Here is a 25,637-nt window from a genome sequence, read left to right on the forward strand (position 1 = left end):
TGCTTGTGTTGCCATTTTTATAATGGACTAGTGGATAAGCTCTCGATCGATCGAAAAAGATTTACACGTTAAAGCAGCATCGGACTGAGCAGTGAGGCCAGCGAGCCGATCCTTCCCGACAATACAAAAAAAAAACATTATCTGTTGATCCGAGAGTGGAGTGTGTTGGCAAAGAACAGATGGCGTCAATCCGTTCCAGCTCCAAGGCGTTGACGTGGAAGTCATATCCACAAAAACTCTACCGACACGCGGCCAATTCGGGAGATCTTTAGGACATTTTCATGAATATCTGCGATTGATTTGTGAAAATCAAACGTAAAAAGATGAAAGTTGATACTTATGACAATCTTGCAAATGACGGATACGTATATCCTAGAAAGATTCTATCTAAATAGGTCGTTATGAGTGATAACTCTCAACTGGACATGTTAATATGGCGCGAATGCACTAAGGTTGTATTTGGTCGTCTGAATTTCTAGTCAAGATAAGACTAGATACGATAGGATAAGAAATCTAAAGATTTTTTCGTATACTTTTCGATGAACTACGGATTTAAAATTAGCTAAGCAGACGCGATCAACCGTATATAGTTTTCACTATCATTTCGATGTATTACTATAGCACCATTGAGATGAACTCTTGTTTTGCTAAAACATCGTAATGCTTTAGAAAAATTATTCAGCCGTGAGTTCTAATGAGTAATTTAATGTTGAGTAGAGGTTTGTGTCATTTGAATTCGGGCACAACATTGACTGAGCAGACCTCGTAGAACCAAGGGCCTTGTCAAGTAAGTAAGCAAGTTCTGAACAATCGAATTATTCATTTTGTTTTCGTAAGTTGAAAATGCACTCATGCAGGTTGTCCAAAAGAGTCATCTTGAAAATTAATAATCAACCTTGACTTTTTCATAGCATATTGACACCCCTTTTGAACATTGAAAATGTTCAAACAATTAAAGAATGATAGACGTGATCTCATACCACGCCAAACAATTAGTTAAAGAATGAGCCTGTAGAGGTACTTGTCTTTCCAGCTAGAGACCCCACCCTTCTGTTGCCGGAGAAGCGGCCACACTTGACGGTTGCCACCGCCGAAGAGGTGGTCCCTATCGTAGAGGCAGCCTAGCGCGGCGAAGAGGCGGCCTAGACCGGTGAAGAAGCAACTCGGCGCGGAGGAAAGGCGATGATTGTAGGAAAATTTTTTAATTTTCCTCATATTTGCTCTCTTAAGAAATCCGGCCATATCCCCTTGATCTTATTCTAGATAGTTACTAAATATATAATATGATAAAACATATCTTATTCTGACTTTTATCATGAGGACCAAATGAGAAAAATCTGAATTTGACACAATACGATGTAATTCAAAATTAACACGTTTGCTGTCAATATTAATTGAAAATCCATATTGTGATTACACTGAAATCATTTTGCACTAACACTAAGGGCGCAAGACAACCATTTTGTTTGTGAAATCAATTTCTAGCAAGAAATAGATTTTTACATATCTATTTCTCGATGAGTTTCTGAGTAGAAAAACGCGATTGATAATGACATAAAATTTATGTTCCTGGAATAGAAATTCGTTTGATAACAACATAGAATTCTACTTTTCGGAACAAAAATTTATTTGAAAATAGTACAAAATTTCTATTTCCAAAATTTTATCAAAGACCTTTCTTTGAAAAATTCACGATCTCATAATTTGAAATGCACAAGAAATTGAGTCAATTAGACCTCAAGATTACCGATCCATCCGATCACGACTTGATACTAAACCGTATTCAAAGATCGATCCTCGCTACCATCGAGAGACAGCTCCTTGAGACCATAAGCAACCCAAAAAGCCTCTTGTTTTGACAATTCTCTCATTAGTCATGTGATCGAGATCTTATAAATTGGTCGATACATTTTTTTTTTTTGCCATGATGTATAATAGGCTTACAAGACTCGTCTACAACGTTACACGGAAAATGAATAAATGAAGCACCTAATAAGGATTCTTGAACATCATTTTTGTAAATAAAGAGTTGATCGTAGTGAATCGCACGTGGTTCAGATTCCGCAACAACTCATCTTGTCCATTAACATCTCCTCCTCCTCTCTGCTGAATCTTGTAGTTATGGTAAAACAATCAAAACTGCAACTCTCTCTCTCTCTCTCTCTCTCTCTCAAGGAATATAATGAAGCAAGCATTGTCATAGATTCTTGAGTGAAAGATAGTCATCAACAGTTTATCCTCTAGAAATCAGCTCATTGGATCATGATCCCATACATAAAAATATAGTTTATCCTCCAGAAACCTTGACAAATTCTTCCTAGATCATGAATAGCACGAAGCTGAAAAAAAAAAAACTTTGTACTATCTTTGTGCTCATACCTTTATAAAACCCCAGCACTCCTTAATAATGGATCATTTTGATCACATCAAATGTACCTGTATTTGAGATGAGCTTTTCGTAAACCGGATACTTGTAGAAACTAGGATAAAGATGAATACACACACCAAATAAAAAGAAGGCAGCTCGAACAATTGCAGTGGTCATATGCATATATCAAATAAACGTTAAAATGATGACGGTCATAAGAGATTGATCGGTGCAAGAACAACACGCAAAATGTGCTGAAATTAGAGGAAGGAACAAAACTTTTGGCACATTTTTCCTCGCTTAGTTTTGATTCATCATTATTGACATGATGAATAGGGGAATTACTTTAACATTCACAAAGAAAAAAAGTTTAGACTGCAATTCAAAAACACAACAGCATTTACTTCACAATTCTTTCTCCCTATTCAAACTTTCTCATCCGCCACCAATTTTCTCGCTTTGAAAATTCTAGCCCCATGACCTCTACCATCTAAAATAGAAAGGCCATCAATTATCCACATCATGATCAAAATGACTTGCAACAAATGATTGACTAGTTGACCACCTAACAGCAAACTTGCTAAGGGTACAAGAAATTAAAAGATTATGAGTCTAATAATAGTAAAATGCACACGAAGAGGACTTTTCAGTATATTTCTGCAAGAAAACAAGTAGATAAAGAATCCAATCTCTTGGAATCTCATCACACAGATTCAGCCCAAAACAAATCCAGAGTTTGAAAACTCCAAGAAATTAAAGCATTTGCCTTGCCACCAAATTATGTGCGAGTACATGTGCTGCAACCTTAACATTCTCTCTCAATCTTTTGACAAACATTGATTTTTTACTGTTTTGGCCATAATTTCTCAAATACAAATGAAAATCCTCAAAAATAACATGACATTACAAGAGCTAAGATAGGAAGTTCCCAAATACAAATAATGAAAATGCGTTACAAAAGTTAAGAACACAATTTCAAGAAATCTCCCCCATAATATGATCCATTTAAGTGGCAATACATATCTTAAGCATGTTCATCTTGGTTCCCTCCCCAGTTGATGCATCTAATGTAACCTCATCTTATATAGGTCCAAACAAGTATTTCGAATTTTCACATAGTGAAAAGTTCTTATCCTTCCTGTCTTGATCACGGATGTAATTATAGATAGCACAACATGCAATTACAACGCATGCTTGCTTTCGAATTGCAAATGAAGGTATGTCTCAAAATGAAAAAGAGATTTTTCAATGCCGCAAATGATCTCTCGATGACATTCCTTAGTAAAGAGTGCCTATAGTTAAACAATTCTCTTGCTATTCTTGGCCTTCTCGATGTACCCCTATAATCATTTAAATGATATCGATTACTTTTAAAAGGAGTTAAAAATCCCGGAGTTGTCACATAGCCGGAAATATAGAAGCATGCACTTGAGTGCCATCAATATCGCCTACACAACCCTATCATTTTATCAAAGACTAGTGTTATACAAGATTATCAATAAATTAAAACCGATGGTGTAAAGGAATGTATGAAAATCGCACCTTGAAGTAAGGCTCATGTTGAGGATTTATAAGAATCTCCTCTGGGACAACATCAAAGAAATGTGGTACAATAACCTCTTTTGTCAATTTGAAAACTGCATTTAATACTTTAGTGAAGTACTTGGCGATAGTTTGTCACGAACATTGGAATCTCTCACATAAATCTCTATTGGACTTCTTGTGACAAATCATAGGTAAGAAGATCGCAACTTTTTCATCTATCTTAATATATCAACTATCTTCCAACCAATCTCTTTCTATCATCAAACTACAAAGGTTGAGAAAAACATGTCTCTCCATTCTAAAAGATTCATATACTCTATCCGAATGTCCACAAAGAATCTCTCTTACCCATTCAAGTCCGGACAATACGTTGTCCCTAATTGATTTTCTTGTGTGCATAGACATATCCACCATAACAATGCACAACCATGCTATCACTATATCAATATCAAAATCATCAAACTCCTCTTGAAGTGATTGAACCAATGTTACCTTATCATTATTCAAGCTACTCTATCCCCCTCCATATTACCTATGCCATCACACCAAAGAAGAACACAAATGCAATAGTTAAGTAAGGAATTCAATAACATTCAACAATAGCCACAACGTTATCATAATTGCATCATAAGAAAAACCGCAGTATTTCAAGTACACAAGTCATAGAGTGAAATTAAGCCAAATACAAACCCATAACATATTTCGCAACATCTACTTAAAGATATTCAAGAAGTCCACATCTCCTTTCAAGTAGAGCTATCATGAAAGCCTCTCTCCAAGTGGCATTAAGGCATGCTTGGTTTACTGATTTGTTGTAAAAATTTTGGTCCAAGTCGGACATTCCATTTAGGACGCCAACCACTACTCCAATGGGTAGGGGGCTATAGGTGATGAGGCATGTGAGGTGACTGAGCCATTTGTTAATTGATCTATCCTTACTTTGATCATTTCTTGAAGGGCTTTTTGCAAATGCCAGAAACATCAAATGTGTTGTTCTTTCTCCTCCTATTGGAATTTGAAGTTCTAGCTAACTTGTGCTTCTCACGAACCGGGGTAGAAGACACGCCAAGTGTAAAGACTTCCTCATGAATACGTTGTTCATTAAATTTTTTTAGACCACTTGCTATATCACTACCATGATTGTCACCACCACCACCATTGTCTAGGGGAGTCAATGGGCCGGGCCAATCCGATACCCTAATCGTATACTTCTAAGATATTCGGGTCGAGTGTGTATGCGCGCGCGTGTTTTTTTTTTGTAAATCAAACTCAACCATGGAAACAAACATTCAAACCGAAAAGCTTTTATTTCCTGAGGACATGCTTCTTAATGAGCTCCAACAACATAAAATACAATTCCTATAAAGTCTTTCTAACGCACAAACAAAGCCAAAGTACAAAAAGAACAAAAACAAAACGACATTTGATTTTCTAGAGAAGAGTAAAGGCCATTTCCTTATAGCCTTCTCTGTCTATGTCTGCAGTCTGAAGAAACCATAACTTGAACTCCAATTTACAAACCCACAAAATGGTCTTGAGAGAGAGAGAGAGACAAAATGAACCTTGAAAGGTAACTCCATGAATGCGATAATGTTGCATGCTTTTGTGAAGCCTAGACAAACCGAATCAGAACGAACTGTATGGATTTTAAGAGAGAGAGAGAGGGGGGGGGGTGATTACCAAAAGTAATGGTGTTGCCTCTACAAGTTCCAACCCATGTGTGCTAAGTGAGGATTGTCCATTTGAGAAGTGAGAGCATGAATCTTGGAAATTGTAGAACATGTACTCCTCTGTGCGTGCTAAGCGAAGATCTTGAAAATTGCAGAGCTTTTATCTCATCCGTAGCATCCCGATTATCTTCACCTTTCTTTTGTTGAACGAAAATAAGAGGCATTTAAAGTCGACAAATTTTTAAAAATCCAAGATCAAGGCTTTTACTTTTCGAGCTCCAATGGTACCAGCCTTATCCAAAAAAAGCCAAGAGTTTTATTTTTCGAGCCCCAATGGTACCGGCCCTTATTGAAACAAAACTAAGGCCTAGCTCGAAAATTTCCTAAATTTTCTGGCCAAGTCGAGTTGGGCCGACGTGGGCCTTTTTAACACCCCTACCATTGTCGGCTCCCTCCAACAGCACCAAGCCTTCCACATTTCCTTATGCATAATCTCCAGTAGCATAGATATCACCAAACACAATAAGCAAATCTAGATACCGAGGAAACCCATCATTCCCGAATCTAGCCCAATCTTTATTTTCTTGCAATTTTCACAATAATGACATACGTCAACAACATAATCAGAGCTTACATCCACAATAAGAACAAAATGACCCAAGTAAAGAGATACCTTGATGTGAGAATATCATATGCTTGGATCTTCCGCGATGACAATTTGTTTACATTATCCCATTCAAATCTAGATTGTGAAAGAAGCTTCTTAAAACTACAATATTGTGTCCTCGGTTTATTTGTCATGTTCTTCAACCGAACTAAAGCCAAGTCGACTCTTGTCTATTTACTAAATTCGACATGCATGTTATTTCACCCTGCTTTGTTGTAAGTACAGGTGGTGCGATTTCCCTTTTTCATCTCTTCTACCAACAAACTTATAAAAATATTGGTCAAAGGCCCAGTCCATTATTTCATAATAGTCTCTTTTTGGGATTCCATTTAACCTTAACTGGTTGAGCATCAAAAGTAGACATTATCAAAATCGGTCGAGCATTGCTTCGTCGAAAGTATGGGAAAAGGTCGCAATTGAACTTGAAAGAAAACTAATAGGATCATTAGTTCTTAAGCAAGAAAAGGAAACTAACGGGATCTCATATTATCTTTCTACAATTGAATGTCCTCTATGCATTGTCACTCCACGTCTTATTTACTTGGTAGAGTAGCAAAATGCAATCTCCCAAACATACAATGACTAGCCTTAACCCACTTCGAAGCAAAAAGTAGTGAAATCTTGTTACATAGCAATGCTAAACACGGACTCTAGTCGCAAGGGACATTAGTTTGGGGACATACCGCCCAATGGGCTGGTTCCTTTCTTGTTAGGCAATCGAATAGCAGTTACTTTACCCTCTAGAGTTACAATGCAATTAAGGGCTTTGGCCCTCCTTTGTTACAAGACAAAAAGTTCCATTTCTTTATAAGCAAAAAATGCATTAATTAGCAAAGTTAGAAACATAGTGAAGGACCTAGGTTGAAAACAGCATGAGAATAAGTTTAACTTGTTTGTTGTGGTCGTACAGAATCTACATATCAAAGTCATTACAAGAACAACAAATGCACAAACATTCCAGATAAATAAATGTAAACAACAAGTAGTGGAGACTAAAAACCCCAAATCCAAATAAGAAGATGTTAAACGAAATACATAACCAACCACAAAACCATTAGATCCAAGATCGAATCACGGATCTTGACACCAATAATGAAGCAAATTGACCGACATTCGCACAACAAAAAATGACAAAAGAGCATAAGCCACTTGCTCTACCAACCGGACCAAACAAGCCCGAGCACGCAAGAACCCACACATAGAACTATTCCACACTCTGCTTTAGCTAATCGAATCAATGGATTTCTTCCTCAAGTCGATGGATCTAAACGCCACCTAGAAACCCGACAAGCCCTAATCGAGTCAACGGATCAAGAGAGAGGGGGAGGGAGGTTGAGAACTCGGATCTACCATGGGAAGAGGAGGAAGAAAGACACGAAAAGGACCCTTTTTGATGAACGAGAAGAAACCCATTTCTTCCGAGAGAGAGAGAGAGAGAGAGAGAGAGAGAGAGAGAGAGAGGAGGACTTGAGATATGACGAGGACTTGAAAAAAAGTGAGGGTTAATCCCGATTCCTCTTTCTCCGAGAAGTTATAATTTTTAGGTTCTCATTTATCTTCCAAATATATTTCTGAAATAAAAATTTGTTCCAAAAATGGAAAAATAGAATTACATTACCAAACGAGTTTCTGTTTCAAACATGGTTCGAAAATAAGTTTGAAACAAAAATGGAGAAATAGAATGGTTGTCATGCGCATCCCAAGTGACGTGAATGATGGCAAGAATGTTTATGAAAACAAGAAACGTCAGCTCCATAAAAGCCCAAAAATTCGGGCCGTCAAACGTAATTGTCCAGAGAAGTCATGAGGCCGACAGTTTACCGGCTGAAGATGGGAAGGCCCATTTTCATCTTTGTCGGCCCACATAAGCCCATGATCCCAGCTAGGCCCAAAATCACCTAAACCGAGGACAGGTATGTCATTTCCGACTCCACAGTAAAACCCTAGCGAATATAAATAACACTCCTAGGAGCGACCCACTACCTTCCGTTCCGCTGAGCGCCTCCTCTCAGACTATCGATAACCTATCTCTGCAGAAACCCTAATCCCAAACCTCGCCGCCGAATCCAACAACCATGCCGCCGAAGTTCGATCCCTCCCAGGTCGTCGACGTTTACGTCCGTGTCACCGGAGGCGAGGTCGGAGCCGCCAGTTCCCTGGCCCCGAAGATCGGCCCCCTGGGTCTCTCCCCGAAGAAGATCGGTGAGGACATCGCCAAGGAGACCGCCAAGGACTGGAAGGGCCTCCGCGTGACGGTGAAGCTCACGGTGCAGAACCGGCAGGCCAAGGTATCCGTCGTGCCCTCCGCGGCGGCGCTCGTCATCAAGGCGCTCAAGGAGCCGGAGCGCGATAGGAAGAAGACGAAGAACATCAAGCACAGCGGGAACATCTCCCTCGATGACGTGATCGAGATCGCGAGGGTCATGAGGCCGAGGTCCATGGCCAAGGAGCTGAGCGGGACAGTGAAGGAGATCCTCGGCACGTGCGTCTCCGTCGGGTGCACAGTCGACGGTAAGGACCCGAAGGACTTGCAGGAGGAGATCTCGGATGGCGACGTCGAGATTCCCGAGAACTAGTTGCCAGAGAGAGGTAGAGGGACAATTTGAGAAGGTTCATTTTTGGCTTTGTGATGTTCAATGATGGTTTCAGTCGTGCCTTCTGTGGTCATCTTTAGTTTCTATAATCAATCTATTGGGGTTTTTGCTTATCATCTTGGTGACATTCAATATGGTAAGGGATCTTGGGACATGGTGTTTGATGATTTATTTCTCAATGCAATAGAATGTTTCATGTTTAACGTGGTCGGTTCGGCCTGAAAGATGTTGGTGATTAAACCCTTGTGAGTGTCAGATTTATAGTGCGGATGTTTCAATTGGTGGTCATCCCAGTGAGATTGGAGATAATGCCATGGATGGTTGATTGGCAGCTCTCATAGGTCAGACATTGCTTGTACACTTCAGGATTCAGATGTGAACTTTTAGAACCTCAAGAAGCCAATGTCTTGTTAGAATCGGAAGGAATGCCCTGTTGGGGAGGGCAATTCAGTTGATTCGGCGATTGACATGGTTCTGTACTTTTGTTAGTGGAGGAAGTTGCAGTAGTTCTTTCTTGTGGGTTTAATCGCCTGGATTTGAGAGTGTGCTGTAATTGTTTCATGTGCCAATTTATGTTCGTTTGTTGACAAGTCTGATTCCGTGTTCATGGGGAAAGACATGACATTAGTACTTACACATGAATGGCATATGGTTATCCAGGAAGTCAAATTAGTAAGAAATGAGGTAGACGGGAACTCAATGCTTTGAGCATGTCTACTTTGAATCTCAGTGATTGTCAGAAGTTTGATGTTCAGGATTAGCTTATCTAATTCATGACTATGAACCCTAGAAAGTAATGCCATGAGGGATTAATTCTTGATTTTTGCACGTGTGCCTGGGTCTCTGTTATCTTTAGCTTTGTCCGGAATATGTCTCCCGAGTCTGTATGCGAGTTGATGAAACTTATGACATAGTCTATGTCTTGAGAGTTCCCCGTTTCTGATCGGTTAACGTTTCGAGAATACTTGATATCCTTTTGACGAGTGGTTAGTTCTGCAAACTCACTCTCTCTCTTTCTTCCTCGCATGCCTTTTTGATGGATTGTGTATGCATCTAGATTTATTTGTCTCAGCTATTTGTTTGATAAATGCGTTATTTCGGTCCATTACACTAGTTTGTAACTATTACAAACTTCATCAAGCGAGAATGACCTGTGTGGTTCACGGGAAACCAGGTGATTGTTGCACCCCAGGCGGCAGGCGGCGCTGTAGGCTGTCCGGCGTCTAGAGTTCCGCTGGCAAATAGTTTGAGAGTTTTATTTTATTTTTTTTTAAATTACAGAAGTCGTTGGCAAAATTTAGTTTTTACCAAATGATATTTAAGTTGAAATTGCTTCCTAACATGTTCTTGACAATACATGCCCTCCAATGTATACTTTATCCAATACTATTTGTATTTCGAAAAATTCCTTTAGCCGGAAGGTTTTCCAAAAGCGAAACAGACGTACCTTACCTAATATAGGAAGGAAGGAGAGAGAAGAATGGTGCTACATTCCACATGGACAAAAGAAATTGCACCCAACCATAAAAGGTACTTCTTGCGGACAAAGAACGGTGCTGCATTGCATCACGTGCTTTTCACTTGTTGAATTTTGCGGAATTGCGTTGCCATTTGGACATATGTTTCAACTGCCAATATATCAAAAGCACGCATGTTATTTGTAAAAAGAAAAAGAGTTTCGTGATGGTTACTACTTCCAATAGTTTAACATCTCGAATATCAATGTTGTTTAGAACCCTCTTAGGTTCATACTTTTCATCCTTCTTTGGACTGGGAGACCAATGGGTTTGCCTGAACTTCTCTTATACCCCATTTTATGCGTGAAATCATCCGTCACAATAACTAGTTTCATGTAATTAACGAAAGGCAACCGTATCATTTCATCCCGCCCAATCGCATACTTAAAACTCTCTCTCTACTCTTCAGCCGTTTCCGTAACTTGTGTGGAAACTTCCGCTTCCCTTTTCTCAAATGAAACCGAAATCCCAACGCTCATTTTAGTCAAAGGTTCAATCCCTTTCTTTCTTCAATTATTGTCCGTTCCTTTTCTCCCAATATCTCCGGTCGTGTTCTTACGTGTCTTGCATTCCAAAAAGCGTGGTCCCTAAATGCTCTCTCGGTTGTCCACCTGGCCCTTTTGGCATCCATTCAATTTGCATTGCTCCCTTTGACTCCCTTGATATTATTGGCGTGACCCTTTGCTTTGCTTTGCTTTGCCTATATAACCCATCCCCACTTCAAATCTCCCACAATTCAAAAATACCCTTTGATCTTTCCTCCAAGCCAACTAGAGAAAAAACAAGAAGAAGAGCTCCCCTAACTCAAATTTTTCTTAGGTCTCTCTTCTTCCCTTGGAGTTTGGAGGAGGAGAGCAACTTTAGTTTTCGTATCACTTTGCTTCTTCCTACTTTTCATCAAGGTACATCATTGCAAGTCATCAGATCAGCCAAGAAAAGGATGGCTACGGAGATGCGGAATCTCAACTGTTGGATGGAGGTGGCCCCCAAGTCCGTCATCTACCCGCGCAAGCCTTCCAACTCGCCGGGGCTCGAGACGATCCCGGAGGAGCGCGCCGAGGAGTTGGACGACGACTAGCGACTCTCGAGGCCACTTTTCGCTCTCTCTATCTCTCTCTCTTCCTACTTGGACGAGGTTGCGGAGATGGAAATTGAGTGCCATAGAGATATAGCTGTGTATGTTGGACATGTATGCTTGTGAAAGAAATGCATCTTTCCATGAGAGTAGCCTGTAAATTTCTGTACATTACAAATGTAAAGCTCCAATGCGAGAAAAAAACAATTAATTAATAAAAACAATTAGTGAAATTTTGGGTACGAGGTTCAAGCATTGTTGTTCTGATTTGATTCATGAACGTCATCTCCTAGTGATATTGATTTTTGACTTGTCTCGTGTTTTCTATACTTATGAAAGCGGGATCCTATCAATTTAAGTGGACCTTTTTTTTTTGGTAAAATTTGGATTGCGCAGCCCAAACTTTGGTTTTCTTCTTCCCAATTCAGTCCATCTCCTCCCCGATTGTAATACTTGTCCGCCGCTTTCCTTTGGCCTTGCCGCGGTCATCCAAAGCAATCGCACGCCGCCGCCAATAAGTTTTACGGTGAGTTTTCTCTGAAGTTTAGAAGAATTTGGATCGATTCGGTCAGCCGATGAGCAATTGTGCTGAATAGGCGAATAAAGGATACACGAACAAAAAATTATTAGCGAGCATATATCCTTGACAAGATTGCGAGTTTAAAGCATTGTGACCATTTCATATTCATTACCAAAAGGGTTGGCAATGAGTCCTTTTAAAATACCCGAACGAGAATTACCATGACAATCAGCCTCTTTCTAAAATTATTGTACTTTTATCAATTCAGTCAATCCGATTAACTTTAATCAGCCATGCTGACATGAAATTTTTTAAAATAATATTTTGATATTTTTTTAAAATAAAAATTTTAGACTTTTTTTTTTCTCTTTTCTTTTTTCTTTTCCTTTCTTCTTCCTCCGGCCGGTTGATGTTGGCGACGGGACAGAGGCTAAGGTCGACCTTCCCCAGCTTAGACAAAGCTCCCCCCCTCCGGTGGCCGATGGGGGTGAGCTTCGCCTAAGGCTAGTGAGGTCGATCTCGCCACCCGACGAAAGTGGCCGAATGGACCGAATTGACACAAATATAAAAGGTTTAGGACTGAATTGGTAAAATTAAAATGTTTAGATTAAATTGATAAAAGTGCAATAGATTTAAGATTTTTTTGATAACTTTCTCGAAAAGAAAAAATAATTCCTTTCTCATGTCCAGATTTAAAATTTTTAAAAAAATTAAAGAAAAAAGAAAGGAGACAAACATTCGCATTTTACATATTCACCACGTGTTCTTTTTATCTTTTGGTTTGAACTTTGAACTTATTTATCACACGTTCATAACGTTGTTAACAAGCAAAACTTATGGTAATAAAAGTAGGGATTATTTTTTATAGGGAGTGACAATTCCCTGGCAAATTCCACGTGTTTAAATTCTTTATAAATTGTCCCCGAGCCGACCACCATCAACAAACGGGAGGTCGTCGTCGTCAGAATTTCCAGAATCTTTCTCATCTTCCTCTTCATCACCGGGTCAATCTTTGAAGCAATTCCGGCGAAATTAGCAAATGGGGAAGCAGAGTGGGGACGTGACTTTGTGGATGGAGGTCGCACCCGCTCTTCTCCTCGCGCCGTTCCCTCCTCCTCCTCCTCCTCCTCCTCCTCGCCGGAGGATGAGCTTCGGCCGTCCGGGATTGGAGACGATCGCAGAAGAGGAGGACGAGGAGGAAGAAGGCGATCCCAAAGCTGAAGAGCTCGAAGACGAGACGGCGGCGGGCCGCTTTCGGGACTTGTAATCATAAGTTGCTTCGGGGAGATGTAGTCGGGATAAGTGTATCTGCCTGTGCTAATTGTGATCTCCCCTCGTGTAACGATCTGTGTAAATTACTCCTTTTGGCCGTGGCAAATGCTGGATTTGCTTAATTAAACGTTTGTGATGCGGGTGGGTTAATTCCCCTATATTTTAATTGGTTTTCAATCAGTTGAGCAAAGTTCGAATTAGATTATATATTACACTAAGCGACCAGTTCCTTTTTAATGGACGCGCCCTGATCGAAATCTCACTTATTTTGAGGGTTACCCTGTCTTATTGTGCAACAATTACGTACCGTTCAATGTCATGTCAATATTTCGCTTAAATATCCGTGTCCGTTACATCCACAAATAAATTAGGTGCATCGAGCCATGAACTTATATGTATTCCGCTACATAAATCAAAGTGAAATGTAATAGCTTAAATAAACGGACCTAATATGTATTCCGCTACAGAAACCAAAATAAATATAATTATATCGGGCCATGAATTTATATGTATTCCGCTACAGAATCCGAAATGAAATGTAAGGAATTGAAATAGACGAACCTAATATGAGAGTTGAAATTGGGGCAAGAGATGACCTAAGGTTTGATCCCAAGAAGACAAATCATGGATTTTATTTTTCTTGAAAAATGAAAACTGAGAATAATTCAATTTAGTCTAGAATTTTGCAAGATCTTAGAAATATGCTTGACGGCACGTCCACGGTGAAAGCATGTTTCGAAATTCTCCAAAATTAGAAGAAAGGCATTTCTTCTAGGGGATTGATTTGTGGACGATTAAAAAGTTTTGAAAAGGCATCTTTTTTGCGGATTAACGTTGTTGAGTGGACAGTTGCATAAACACTTGACTAGTTGTCTACATACCATCTCTCTCGCTCCGCCGACCGCCGTAGCCACACCGCCCATGGATGCCGCCTGGCCTCTACCCACTTCCTATTGAAGGAGACATTCACCGTGCCGTCGCCGCCACATCCCCTAGTGTCATTGCGGAGCTATAAAAGCCTAATTCATTGTCGAGATCGTCGTTCGTGACATGACGGAACTCAATGCTACACGACGCCCGACGGTACTACTTAGTCTAGCCTCCATGGCCGTCCGTATGGCGACGGCCATGTCGAGATCTCTGAGATTTTAGCACTTTCAATGAGAAATTGAACTTGATTTTTTTAGAAAGAAAGGCTTTCTTTTAGAGAGAGGTTTGAGACCCTGATAATTGTGTTCCTGACTTTTCTAACTTACACGTGGGGGATGGAAGTATTGGTACGTGGTACACTTGGACGACTCCCTCTCTCTCTATCTCGACATCGCGATCTACATTATCACCGTCGGCAACCGACCTAACACCGCCACCACCGTCCTTCTCTTCTATCAAATCACTCTCTTCGTTTTTCCCGTCTCCGTCGCCGTCGCCATCGATGGGATTTAGAACGGCGACGGCAAGAAACTCCCCCTTGGTAGAGGCAACAAGCGCTTGCGATGTTGCGCGTGCTCCGCACCCGATGATATTGAGGTCACTGGCTAACGAAAGCGCATAAAAGCTCGAGACGTGAAATTTTTTGGTGCCAAACTTGAATGATGGCTCTCGCGTAAAAACTTGATAATTCGTAATTGCGTTGCATGTATGCGTAAATCTTGACTTCAACATGAAATTGGGGCTCAATGGAGAGCTCCTCTCGATCGATTGTCGACTTTGACATGTCTCGAGCTTTGAGCGTGAGCTCGTGCACCGTGAAGTTGTGATGTAATTTAGTTGGTAATGGACCGACAATCGATTTGTGGAATGTTTTCTTTTTGCCTAGGACGAGAATCATGTCTTGTCTATCCAAGCCAGATTTTCGCGTTGAGCAATGGCCTTTTTTTTTTTTTTCCCAAAAGCAATATCTTTCCTCTCCCTTCAAAATCTAAAATGAAATTCAAACTTCGTGAGTTTGAAATTAAGCAAAAACTATAAGGAGTAATATGGATTTTTACATGAATTTTTAATGTGATGATAATATTGAACATTTTCATATAGTTCAATCGCTAAGTTGAATATATACGAAAATTTTAGAGACTATATTGAATAAATTAAAAGTTCACGAACTACATTACACATTTAATCAAAATTTATGAGCCATTTATGTCATCATCCCTTCATATTTTGCTTATTCTTCTCTCCCGACTTATGGTAATAGTAATATGGATTGTTATGGGGAGGGACGATGTCTAGGGAAATGCTATGTGTTCAATTGAAAGTTCCAGAATCCTCTCATCGTCCTTTCCATCGCCAACGATCAAAACACACACATCAGCACCGCGTCAATTCCCGATATTACACTTCTCGAAGCGACCCTTTGCGATGCTAGCAATGGCGGAGCGGAGCCGAGACATGAGATCGACAAGAGGAGGAAGAAGGCGACTCCAAAGCCGAAGAGCTCGAAGACGAGATGGCCCGCTCTCGGGGTTTTGTTAATTCTCTCGATGCTTCGATTGTGGACTTGTGCAGCGACCAACTATGTTATTGAAATCAAAGTGAAATGTAGGAGTTTAACCAAACGTGCGTATTTGCCGATCCGTGAGCTCACAACGTGCAATATGAATTCCTAAAGACATGAAGATCGAAAATGAGGCCAGAGACGATCTAAGATCTATTGGAAATAATTTTGCTTTTATTTTTTTTAAATGAAAAGACCAATAATGTTCGGTGCTTAATTGTTTGCTTTGCATAATCTTGAAAATGTCCTGGTTAAGTGACAATGACAGCAAATCTCGTGAAACCGACCAGAATCGGACGGTGCAGATCAGATGTGTATGTTCCTGTGAGATGCACGCGATGACTGGGATCGATCGAGGCTCGAGTGCATGAGAATATCCTGCGCGCCAACGAGAAGGAAACGAAGCGTCGAGAGCGCGCCACGTCATGGTCCCACGTCGTCCTCAATTAGTTGCCCAATATAATTAACACGCGTTCACACGTCTCGTGTTGCCCACGCTCTATGGCCTTCGAAGCAGTTGAAGCGAAGGGAGGACGAAGCTTCCCCTAGCAATAATGGCGAGAGACGCCACGTTTTCTTCGAGTCAAAACAAACCAAATCGAGTCTCGGTCGTCGTCCTCCTCGCCCTCCTTATAAAGCAACCGCCTCTCTCTTTCACCCACCCAACAATCTCTCTCAGAGCAGTCGTAGACTCTTCTTCTTCCAGCGATTTCGACCGGAGCTAACCCAGTCGAGCCTTCCTCTTCGACCGAATCGGAAATCGCGATCGCGCTAATGGCGAAGGGAATCGGAGGATTGAGTCCGTGGACGGAGGTCGCGCCGGCTCTCCTCGTCCCGCCTCGCAACAGAAGTCTCAGACATCCTGGATTGGAGACGATTGCAGAGGATCAGGAAGCTGAGCAATTGGATGATGAATAGCAGAATTTTCTTCTTCTTCTTCTTCATATTTTTCCCCCTTTGCTTTGAGCGTGAAGTAAGCTCGTGCCCTGTGAAGTTGCGATGCTGCAAATTTGAAAAATCGCGGCAGAGTTGTGTCTAGATTAGCGTGCGAAATCTATATGTAAAAGTTCGAGCGATTGCATACTCGAAGAAAATGTACTTCGCCAATTTCGGATTAAGTAAAGAATAAAAAGTAAAAATTAATTAAGACACGTGTCGTTATCATTGGCGTAGCCAATCCCTCCGTCTCTCTCCCTCTACCAAATGATATCATTTCCATCACGCTCGCCACTAGGTCGCGGTCTCCGTCGCCGGACCGCCGCCGCCGCCAGTCCTTCTCTTCTATCAGATCTCTCGATTTCTTTCTTCAATCACGGTTGATGGGATTTATTACGAAAATAGCAACTCTCTTAGTAGAGGCAACAGACTCCGTTTGTATCGTATGACCTTCGCACCGTATGCTTTGACACATCGATAATATCGAAGTCATTCGGTAACAACCATAAATAAAGCTCGAGATGCCCCCAGGTCAACCAATAGTGTGTTCACTCACAATCGATGTGATCCTTCGAGAAGGGACTGTCTCACAGTTCCCGTCATCCTTCAATCAATTGCATTGTTCAATTAAGAAAAATTTCATAAATAATCTCAGGGTTTTTTTTTTTCTTGGTCACCAATACCTCATATTTTCTTTTTTGTCTCGCTAGTATCCTAATTTGCACCGACGGTCCCAAAATACATTCAGTCAAACTTTCGTCCAAAATGGCCATTGAATAATCCAATGAGATGTCGTCCACGCATGCCGCCACGTCAAATATTACAGAACAGTTACTGACAAAATTGTGACGAAAATTATATTCGAATTGCCGATGTACATTCGGGGTATTGATTTTATAGAAAGGGTGGTACGAGGTTGTGCACGGGAGAACATTTAAATACTTTTGTGAGATTTTCTCTTTTAATTAATTGGGGCGGATCAGTGTCTCAAATGCGCGTTCACACGTCTCTTTTTTCCACACGTGCATTTTGGTCTTGCAAGCAGGTGGAAGTGAGGAAGGGAAGGGAAGGCGGAAGCTTCCGCGACAGCGACGAACGCCACGTTTTCTTCAAGCAAAAGGGACCAAATCAAAATCGAACTTGTCCTCGCCCTCGATATAAAAAAAAAACCGCCTCTCGCTTCTCCAGCCGCCCAACAATCTCTCAGAGCAGCCGCGGATTTCTCTTCTCCCAGCGACTTCAAACAGAGCTAACCCAGTCGAGGTTTCTCTTCGACTAGAGCTTAAGCTCGCAAAATCGGGATCGGGGAACCGCGATCGCGACATGGCGAAGGGAATCCGAGGATTGAGTCCGTGGATGGAGGTGGCACCGGCTCTTCTCATGCCGTCTCGCAACAGAAGTTTCAGACATCCAGCATTGGAGACGATTGCTGAGGATCGAGAAGCTGAGGAACTTGACAGCGAATAATAAATCTTTTTTGGAATCCTCGCTGGGCAAAAAGATATCATAAATATCTTAACTTTCGTACATCACTTACTGTAACTTTTCTTTTCGATCACTTGGAATGCCATAAATTTTATACGGCGCACACTTGACTGTTATAATTTTTTTTTTCACTTGAGTGCCATGTAACTCTAAATTATTTCATTTCATATGCAATGTACTTGTTTCATTTCGTTTTTTTTTTTTTTTTGGTCGAAAATTTTGTTACTTTTGAGTGTCGAATGGTTATGGTGGAATTTGTCCTTTCTTCTGTACTCTTGCTCCATTTCTAGACATCATCGGTGTCCAAAAAATTCTAAACCTACTCCACTGCTGCCAATTGAATCATAAACTTTAAGTTTATCAATTAAGTGATAAACCTTTTCATTTTTTGTCAATTGGATCATATCGGCCGAAAATCGCTAACGCCGAAGTCGACCTTACATGACATGATCAATACTGATGTAGACAATTTTTAATAATATTATAACATATTTCTTGAATTTTTTTTTCATTTTTTTCCTCTAATTTTCTTCTTTAGCTACCGGGGAGGGCCACGATGCCCTCGCCTAGCATCTCCCATATCCAAGTGAGAGCCACAACCCTCACCTGCATTAGCATGGTGTCCCAATCCTCTAGTGGCTGGCAAGGGCATCGCGGTTCTAACTCGCAACCGGCAAGCGCCAAGCGACCCTCGCCAACTACGAAAGAAGAAAATCAAAGCACAAAATGAAAAATGAAAAATAAAAAATTATTAAAAAAATATCTTTAAAATTTATCTACTTTAATACCGACCATGTCACGTATGACGTCCGACATCCATGTCGGCGATTTCTAGTTAATAGAACTTAATTGGCAAAAATCGAAATGTTTAGGATTTAATTGGCAAACTTAAAAGATTTAGGATTGAATTGATAAAAGTACAATAGATTTAGGGAAATTTGTCAAAAAAGTCATAAACCCATTGCACTTTTGTCAATTCAATCTTAAAGATTTTACTTTTGCCAATTCGATCATAAATCTTTTTTTGTGCCAATTCAGTCATAAACATTTTGTATTTGCGCCAATTCAGTCATTTCGACAGCCGCCGACATGGATAATTTTTAATGATATCTTAATATTTTATTTTTTATTTTTTTTCTTTTATTTCCCTTTCTTCTTCATTGAGCTGGTCACTGGCGGAGACTAGCACCGGCGACTTGCCTGCCTCAGGTGAGCTCGCCCAGCGCTGTGAAGGCACACCCAACGACGACGAGGGAGCTTTGCCGATTTCCCAGATCGAACAACATCTTGTTTTCCGCATCTGATTTCTGCGAAGCCATTCTGTAGAATCGCATGAAGCGCATCTACTAAAGGTCTCCCCTTTAAAACTTTCCAGCTCAAAAATTCTTCCGCCGGTTTAATGACGAAACTCAGAAATTCTAAGGTGCATTGAACTCAGGAATTGCGTGTATCCACACTCAATTTCGATCGAAGCTTGCACAGAATCAATTTGTGACACTCTTTCGCCACTCATCTGTTTGAGATTCAAGACCCATCCACAACACAAAAAATGGAAAAAAAAGAAAAGGAAAGGGCGATCCGCAATCCTTGAATGACATCTCTTAGGGCGGATCTAGCTTGAGCGAGGACGGCCTTGCGCAGCTCCTGCGAGCATCACCCTCACCAGTGGACGGCGAAGCGAGCTCGCCTAAGGCCGACCCTAGTCTCCATCGGAAACTGGCTCAATGAAGAAGAAAGGAAAAGAAAAATGAGAAAGAAAATAAAAATAAAAATAAAATTAATTTATAAAATATTAAAATATCATTAAACATTGTTCACATTAGTACTAGCTGGCATCCACTCTTGCCGAAAGGACTAAATCGGCATAAATGTAAAATGTTTATAACTAAATTGGTAAAAATGAAAAATTTATAACTGAAATGGCAAAAGTACAATAGATTTATGACTTTTTTGATAATTTTTTAAATAATTTTAAGATTTTTTTGACAATTTTTCTGAGCATCATCCTTCCCCACTTATCTTAGTTATCTATCTAGTAACTAAGTGATTAATCGAAAAATGGATGAGCTCCATTGTGGTTGAAGTTAATTTGGAGTCATTTTTAATTTTAATTTTGAAATGCCCTTTTTTTTTCTAAATCCTAACATTTTTAACTTCAATCAGAAAAATACAACCATAGACACGTAATTCACATAGAATTTTTCGTTTTCAAAATATGGACAATATTTCAATTCTCTAGAAGAAAAATAAAAAGTTCCCCTCTTTCTTTTGTTTACGAAAACAAACTTGTTCTCGGTGTTTTCAAGTTTCTGTAATTCGCAATAAGCCAAGTAGACTAATAGCATGACGCTTAAATTTTATGTGATGTATATTAAAGAAAGGCCGATTTAAATTAAAAAATCATAATTTCTCGACTCAATTTGGCCAAAATAATAGTTTGGAAATTGGATTAATCATTCGAATAAAGTACAAGAAATAGCAATATTTTTGTCCTTGATGATACTAAAAAGCTGCATGGAGGAAAAAAGTCATGGCAATCTTGCTGATACTCCAGAAGGTTTGGACAACACAAGCAGATTGATTATTTTTTATAATAAAAAAACAAAGCATATGGGAAAATAAATTGATTATTTACTGATAATTGTCCCTTTTTTGTCTCACCTTTTGTTGGAAGCGAAAGTAAGTGGAACGAGTGTTACAATGCAATATCTAATTTTGGCTAGTCGAATTGTCTTATGAGTTTTGTCTTTCAAGCAATGGTGAAAATGTCGAATATGAACGGAAAATATTATCTTCAGGAAATCGTTTCGATATAAATTGTTGTTAATGATGAAAGTATTTTCCTTCATATTAATTATTTGAAAAGACGCAAGCGAATGAATTTAGAAAATTATTTTGTAAATTATTTTCTTTTTAATGAAACAAAACGATTCTGATCCAAAAAAGTGATTTTAATTAGAACTATATTTTCTGATTTTGTTCCCTGGATGATTTTTAGAGAATCAAAATGCGTTTGGTAATTATAAAAAATTTCTGTTCCCGAGCGTAAACGAATTTGGCAACCGCATAAGATTTATGTTCTTAAGAATAACCATGTGGCGAGAATTCTTTTTAAATTTTTAAACTTTTTAAAAGTTTTTTTACATTTTTTATTGCCCCATTTCTACTTTTAAATTTTTTTTTGCATTTTTTGAATTTTATTATATTTTTTATTTCCCCTTTTAAAAAATGTTAAAACTTATTTTTAAATTTAATTTAAAAAAATGTATTTAAAAAATTAGTTATTAGTAAATTTTCAAATCTAGATTTAAATTTTTTTAAAGTTCAGAAGTCCACATAAGAGCCTTAAGTTTAAATTTTTTAAAGTTCAGAAGTCCATGTGAAACTTAATATTTTTAAAAGAATTGAGATGTTCTTTTTTGTTAATATAAAAAATAACTTTTTTTTTTACTTCAAAATTATTTTAGAAAATATAATCAGAAAAAAAATTATTCACATTATTAATATGTTTATTATTTTTTTTATTATGAAAAATAGGCTGAGAGAATTAAAATCGTTGTCACTCTAAAATTTTAATTTGAAATGTCTAATTACGGATGATGACGATTGGATTTCCACGTGTCGAAGCGCGACAAATTCCAACGATGAGGACAACACGGAAGGGCCAACGACCAACCCATCAGGCGCTCGTTTTCTCCCCCCTCCCCGACACGTGGCAGCCCAAGAGCCAAGCTCTTCTTGTTCTCCGTTTCTCGATCTGTATCTTGAGGTTCTTCCGTCCCGCCGTTCCTTTCCTAGCACGTGTCGCATTTGGAGGGAACGATCATTGGCAGTGCAGCGGGCCCCACACCCCAAGGACTTACAACGTGGACGGATAAGACTGGCGAGACGACCTCGAAGGGAGTGGGATCGGACGGTGGTGGTGAAGAGATCTCGAGCAAGGATTTTTTCTTTTTTCTCAACGAGAAAAATTGCTAACTAGTCTCATAATAAGAGAGTAATTGGAGAATTCATACATGTAACTTTCCTGAAGGCATGGAATATTATCTAAGCTTTGTGATCGCAGCTTTATTTAAAGGGTAATGATAGATAATGTAATTACACCTGTCATTTCAAGAAATAATTATATGCATAACATATTTTGATTGTATGACCGCATGAAAAATATTTCACTGACAATTGACTATCGTAAGAAATGTTAATAACTTGCGAATTCACATAACTTTTTAGCCCTTTTCACGTCTTACTAACTCGTGAAGAGATGACATGGAAATTTCGTAATCGGAAGAGGGTATGAAATTATCTGAATTTCAATAATTGCATGAGAAAATACAAACAATTCCAATCCTTTTTACGATATTCACATGAGATTGGTAAATTTTGTTATAGCCTATAACATCCCGCAATAAAAAATTCTTTTCCCCCTCTCCGTTTTTGAAGTTTGTTTTGCCTTCTCTCTTTTGTTTGTTTTTTTTTGCCTTTTGGTGGTAGGATTGAGCCATTCGGGAATGACCAGATTCGAGACATAGCAACCTCCGGAACACTCCGGAACATCCGCAACCTCTGTGATACTAACTGCATCTTCTTTTGACATTTTCGTAGTTTCTACAGAAAAAATTTGCGAATGACAAACGAAATGCTGTCGTGGTGTAGTTGGTTATCACGTCCGTTTAACACACTGAAGGTCTCCGGTTCGAGTCCGGGCGACGCCAACCAGCCTTTATTTATTTTTATTTTTTTTAACGTTCTTTGTTTGGCCAGGGGGGCACATAAACCCGGCGGTGACGGCGGCGGGGCCAACACGCTCAAGGACGGCTACAGCAAGGGCACTGGGCTGGGCGCCGAGATCTCGTAAAAAAATAAATGAAAGGTTATATGCTCACCAATCCCACTCGATAATAATTTTTTGTTCGTATTCTTTATTCACCTATTCAACACAATAGCTCATCGAGTGACTGACTTGATTCAAATCTTTCTAAACTTTGGAGAAATTTTATCGTAAAACTTATTGGCGGCGGCCTTCAACCAACTCGGAACGGGAGCGAGACTGAAGGAGGGTGGCGGACAAGTATTATAATTGGAGAGGAGATGGACTGGATTGGGAAGAAGGAAAGCAAAGTTTAGGCTGCGCAATCCAAATTTTACCAAAAAAACAAAAAAAGTCCCCTTAAATTGATAGGAACCCACTTTCATAAGTACAAAAAACACAAGACAAATCAAAAATCAATATCATTAGGAGATGACGTTCATGAATCAAATCATAACAACAATGCTTGAACCTCGTACCCAAAATTTTACTAATTTTTTTATTAATTAATTATTTTTCTCGCATTGGAGCTTTACATTTGTAATGTACAGAAATTTACAGGCTACTCTCATGGAAAGATGCATTTTTTTTTCGCAAGCATACACATCCACCACACATAGCTATATTTATGGCACTCAATTTCCATCTCCGCAACCTTGTCCAAGTAGGAAAAGAGAAAGGGAGAGAGAAAAGCGGCCTCGAGAGTCGCTAGTCGTTGTCCAACTCCTCGGCGCGCTCCTCCGGGATGGTCTCGAGCCTTGGCGAGTTGGAAGGCTTGCGCGGGTAGATGACGGGCTTGGGGGTCACCTCCATCCAAGAGTTGAGATTCCTCATCTTCATAGCCATCCTTTTCTTGGATGATCTGATGACTTGCAATGATATCTCTTTGATGAAAAGTAGGAAGAAGCAAAGTGATACGAAAACTAAAGTTGCTCTCCTCCTCCAAACTCCAAGGGAAGAAGAGAGACTTGACAAAAATTTGAGTTGGGGGAGCTCTTGTTCTTGTTTTTTCTCTGCTTGGCTTGGAGGAAAGATCAAAGGGTATTTTTGAATTGTGGGAGATTTGAAGTGGGGATGGGTTATATAGGCAAACCAAAGCAAAGGGTCCGCCAATAATATCAAAGAAGTCAAAGGTAGCTATGCAAATTGAATGGATGCCAAAAGGGCCAGGTGGATGCCTGAGAGAGCATTTAGCGACCGTGCCTTTTGGAATGCGAGACACGTAAGAACATGCCCGGAGATATTGGGAGGAAAGGAACGGACAATAATTGAAGAAAGAAAGGGATTGAACCTTTGACTAAAATGAGCGTTGGGATTTCGGTTTCATTTGAGAAAAGGGAAGCGGAAGTTTCCACACAAGTTACGGAAACGGCTGAAGAGTCGAGAGAGAGTTTTAAGTATGCGATTGGGCGGGATGAAATGACACGGTTGCCTTTCGTTAATTACATGAAACTAGTTATTGCGACGGATGATTTTACGCATAAAATGGAGGTATAAGAAGAGTTCAGGCAAGCCCATTGGTCTCACAATCCAAAGTAGATAGTTAGTCGAGGATGAAAAGTATGAACCTAAGAGGGTCCTAAAGTTAACAACATTGATATTCGAGATGTCAAACTATTAGAAGCAGTAACCATCATGAAACTCTTTTTACAAATAACATGCGTGCTTTTGATATATTGGCAGTTGAAACAAATGTCCAAATAGCAACGCAATTCCGCAAAATTCAACAAGTGAAAAGCATGCGATGCAATGCAGCACCGTTCTTTGTCCGCAGGAAGTACCTTTTATTGTTGGGTACAATTTCTTTTGTCCATGTGGAATGCAGCACCATTCTTCTCTCTCTCTCTCTCTCTCCCCCTTCCTATATTAGGTAAGGTACGTCTGTTTCGGTTTTGAAAAGCCTTTGGGCTAGAGGAATTTTTCGAAATGCAAATAGCATTGAGTACAGTATATTTTGAAGTTAACCTTAGGACCCTCTTAGGTTCATACTTTTCATCTCAAGTTTGATTGAATGTATTTTCGGATCGTTGGTGCAAATTAGGATACTAGCGAGACAAAAAAGAAAATCTGAGGTATTGGTGATAAAATAAAATAAAAAAAAGCCTGAGATTTTTTATGAAATTTTTCTTAATTGAACAATGCAATTTGATTGGAGGATGACGAGAACCGTGAGACAATCCCTTCTTGAAGGATTGCATCGACTGTGAGGGGACACACTCACAACATTATCACTCGACAGAGAGCTCCTCGCTGTTGGTGGACCCGGGCGCATCTCGAGCTCTATTTACGGTTGTTATCGAATGACCACACAACTCGGCCTTGCCGCCGTCATCCGAGTTGGTCAAAGGCTGCCGCCAATAAGTTTTACGATAAAGTTTCTCTAAAGTTTAGAAGCATTTGGATCAATTCGATCACTCGATGAGCTATTGTGTTTGAATAGGTGAATAAATGATACACGAACAAAAAATTGACAAAAGTGCAATAGGTTTAAGATTTTTTTGATAACTTTCTTGAAAAGAAAAGTTGCATGCAAAAAATAATTTCTTTCGCATGTCCAGATTTAAAATTTAAAAAAAATTAAAGAAAAAAAGAAAGGAGACCAACGTTCGCATTTTACATATTCACCACGTGTTCTTTTTATTTTTTGGTTTGAACTTTGAACTTATTTATCACACGTTCATGACGTTGTC

The 25,637-nt window shown here is 39.6% G+C and overlaps 1 protein-coding gene across 1 annotated transcript; it reads left to right on the forward strand.

Annotated features, from left to right (window-relative positions):
- The first annotated feature begins 8,218 nt into the window (after positions 1 to 8,218).
- Positions 8,219 to 9,047, forward strand: LOC115749755 (60S ribosomal protein L12). The gene has a single exon (XM_030686720.2). It carries the CDS (start codon positions 8,326 to 8,328, stop codon positions 8,824 to 8,826), a length of 501 nt encoding a protein of 166 aa, XP_030542580.1. The 5' UTR covers positions 8,219 to 8,325; the 3' UTR covers positions 8,827 to 9,047.
- Positions 9,048 to 25,637: the final 16,590 nt, after the last annotated feature.

Source organism: Rhodamnia argentea, chromosome 7 (genome assembly GCF_020921035.1).
Source record: "Rhodamnia argentea isolate NSW1041297 chromosome 7, ASM2092103v1, whole genome shotgun sequence".
Classification (NCBI taxonomy): Eukaryota; Viridiplantae; Streptophyta; class Magnoliopsida; order Myrtales; family Myrtaceae; genus Rhodamnia; species Rhodamnia argentea.

What these genes read in the sequence shown, in the direction of transcription:
- LOC115749755 (XM_030686720.2), top strand. Translation starts at nt 8,326, where the DNA reads ATGCCGCCGAAGTTCGATCCCTCCCAGGTCGTCGACGTTTACGTCCGT.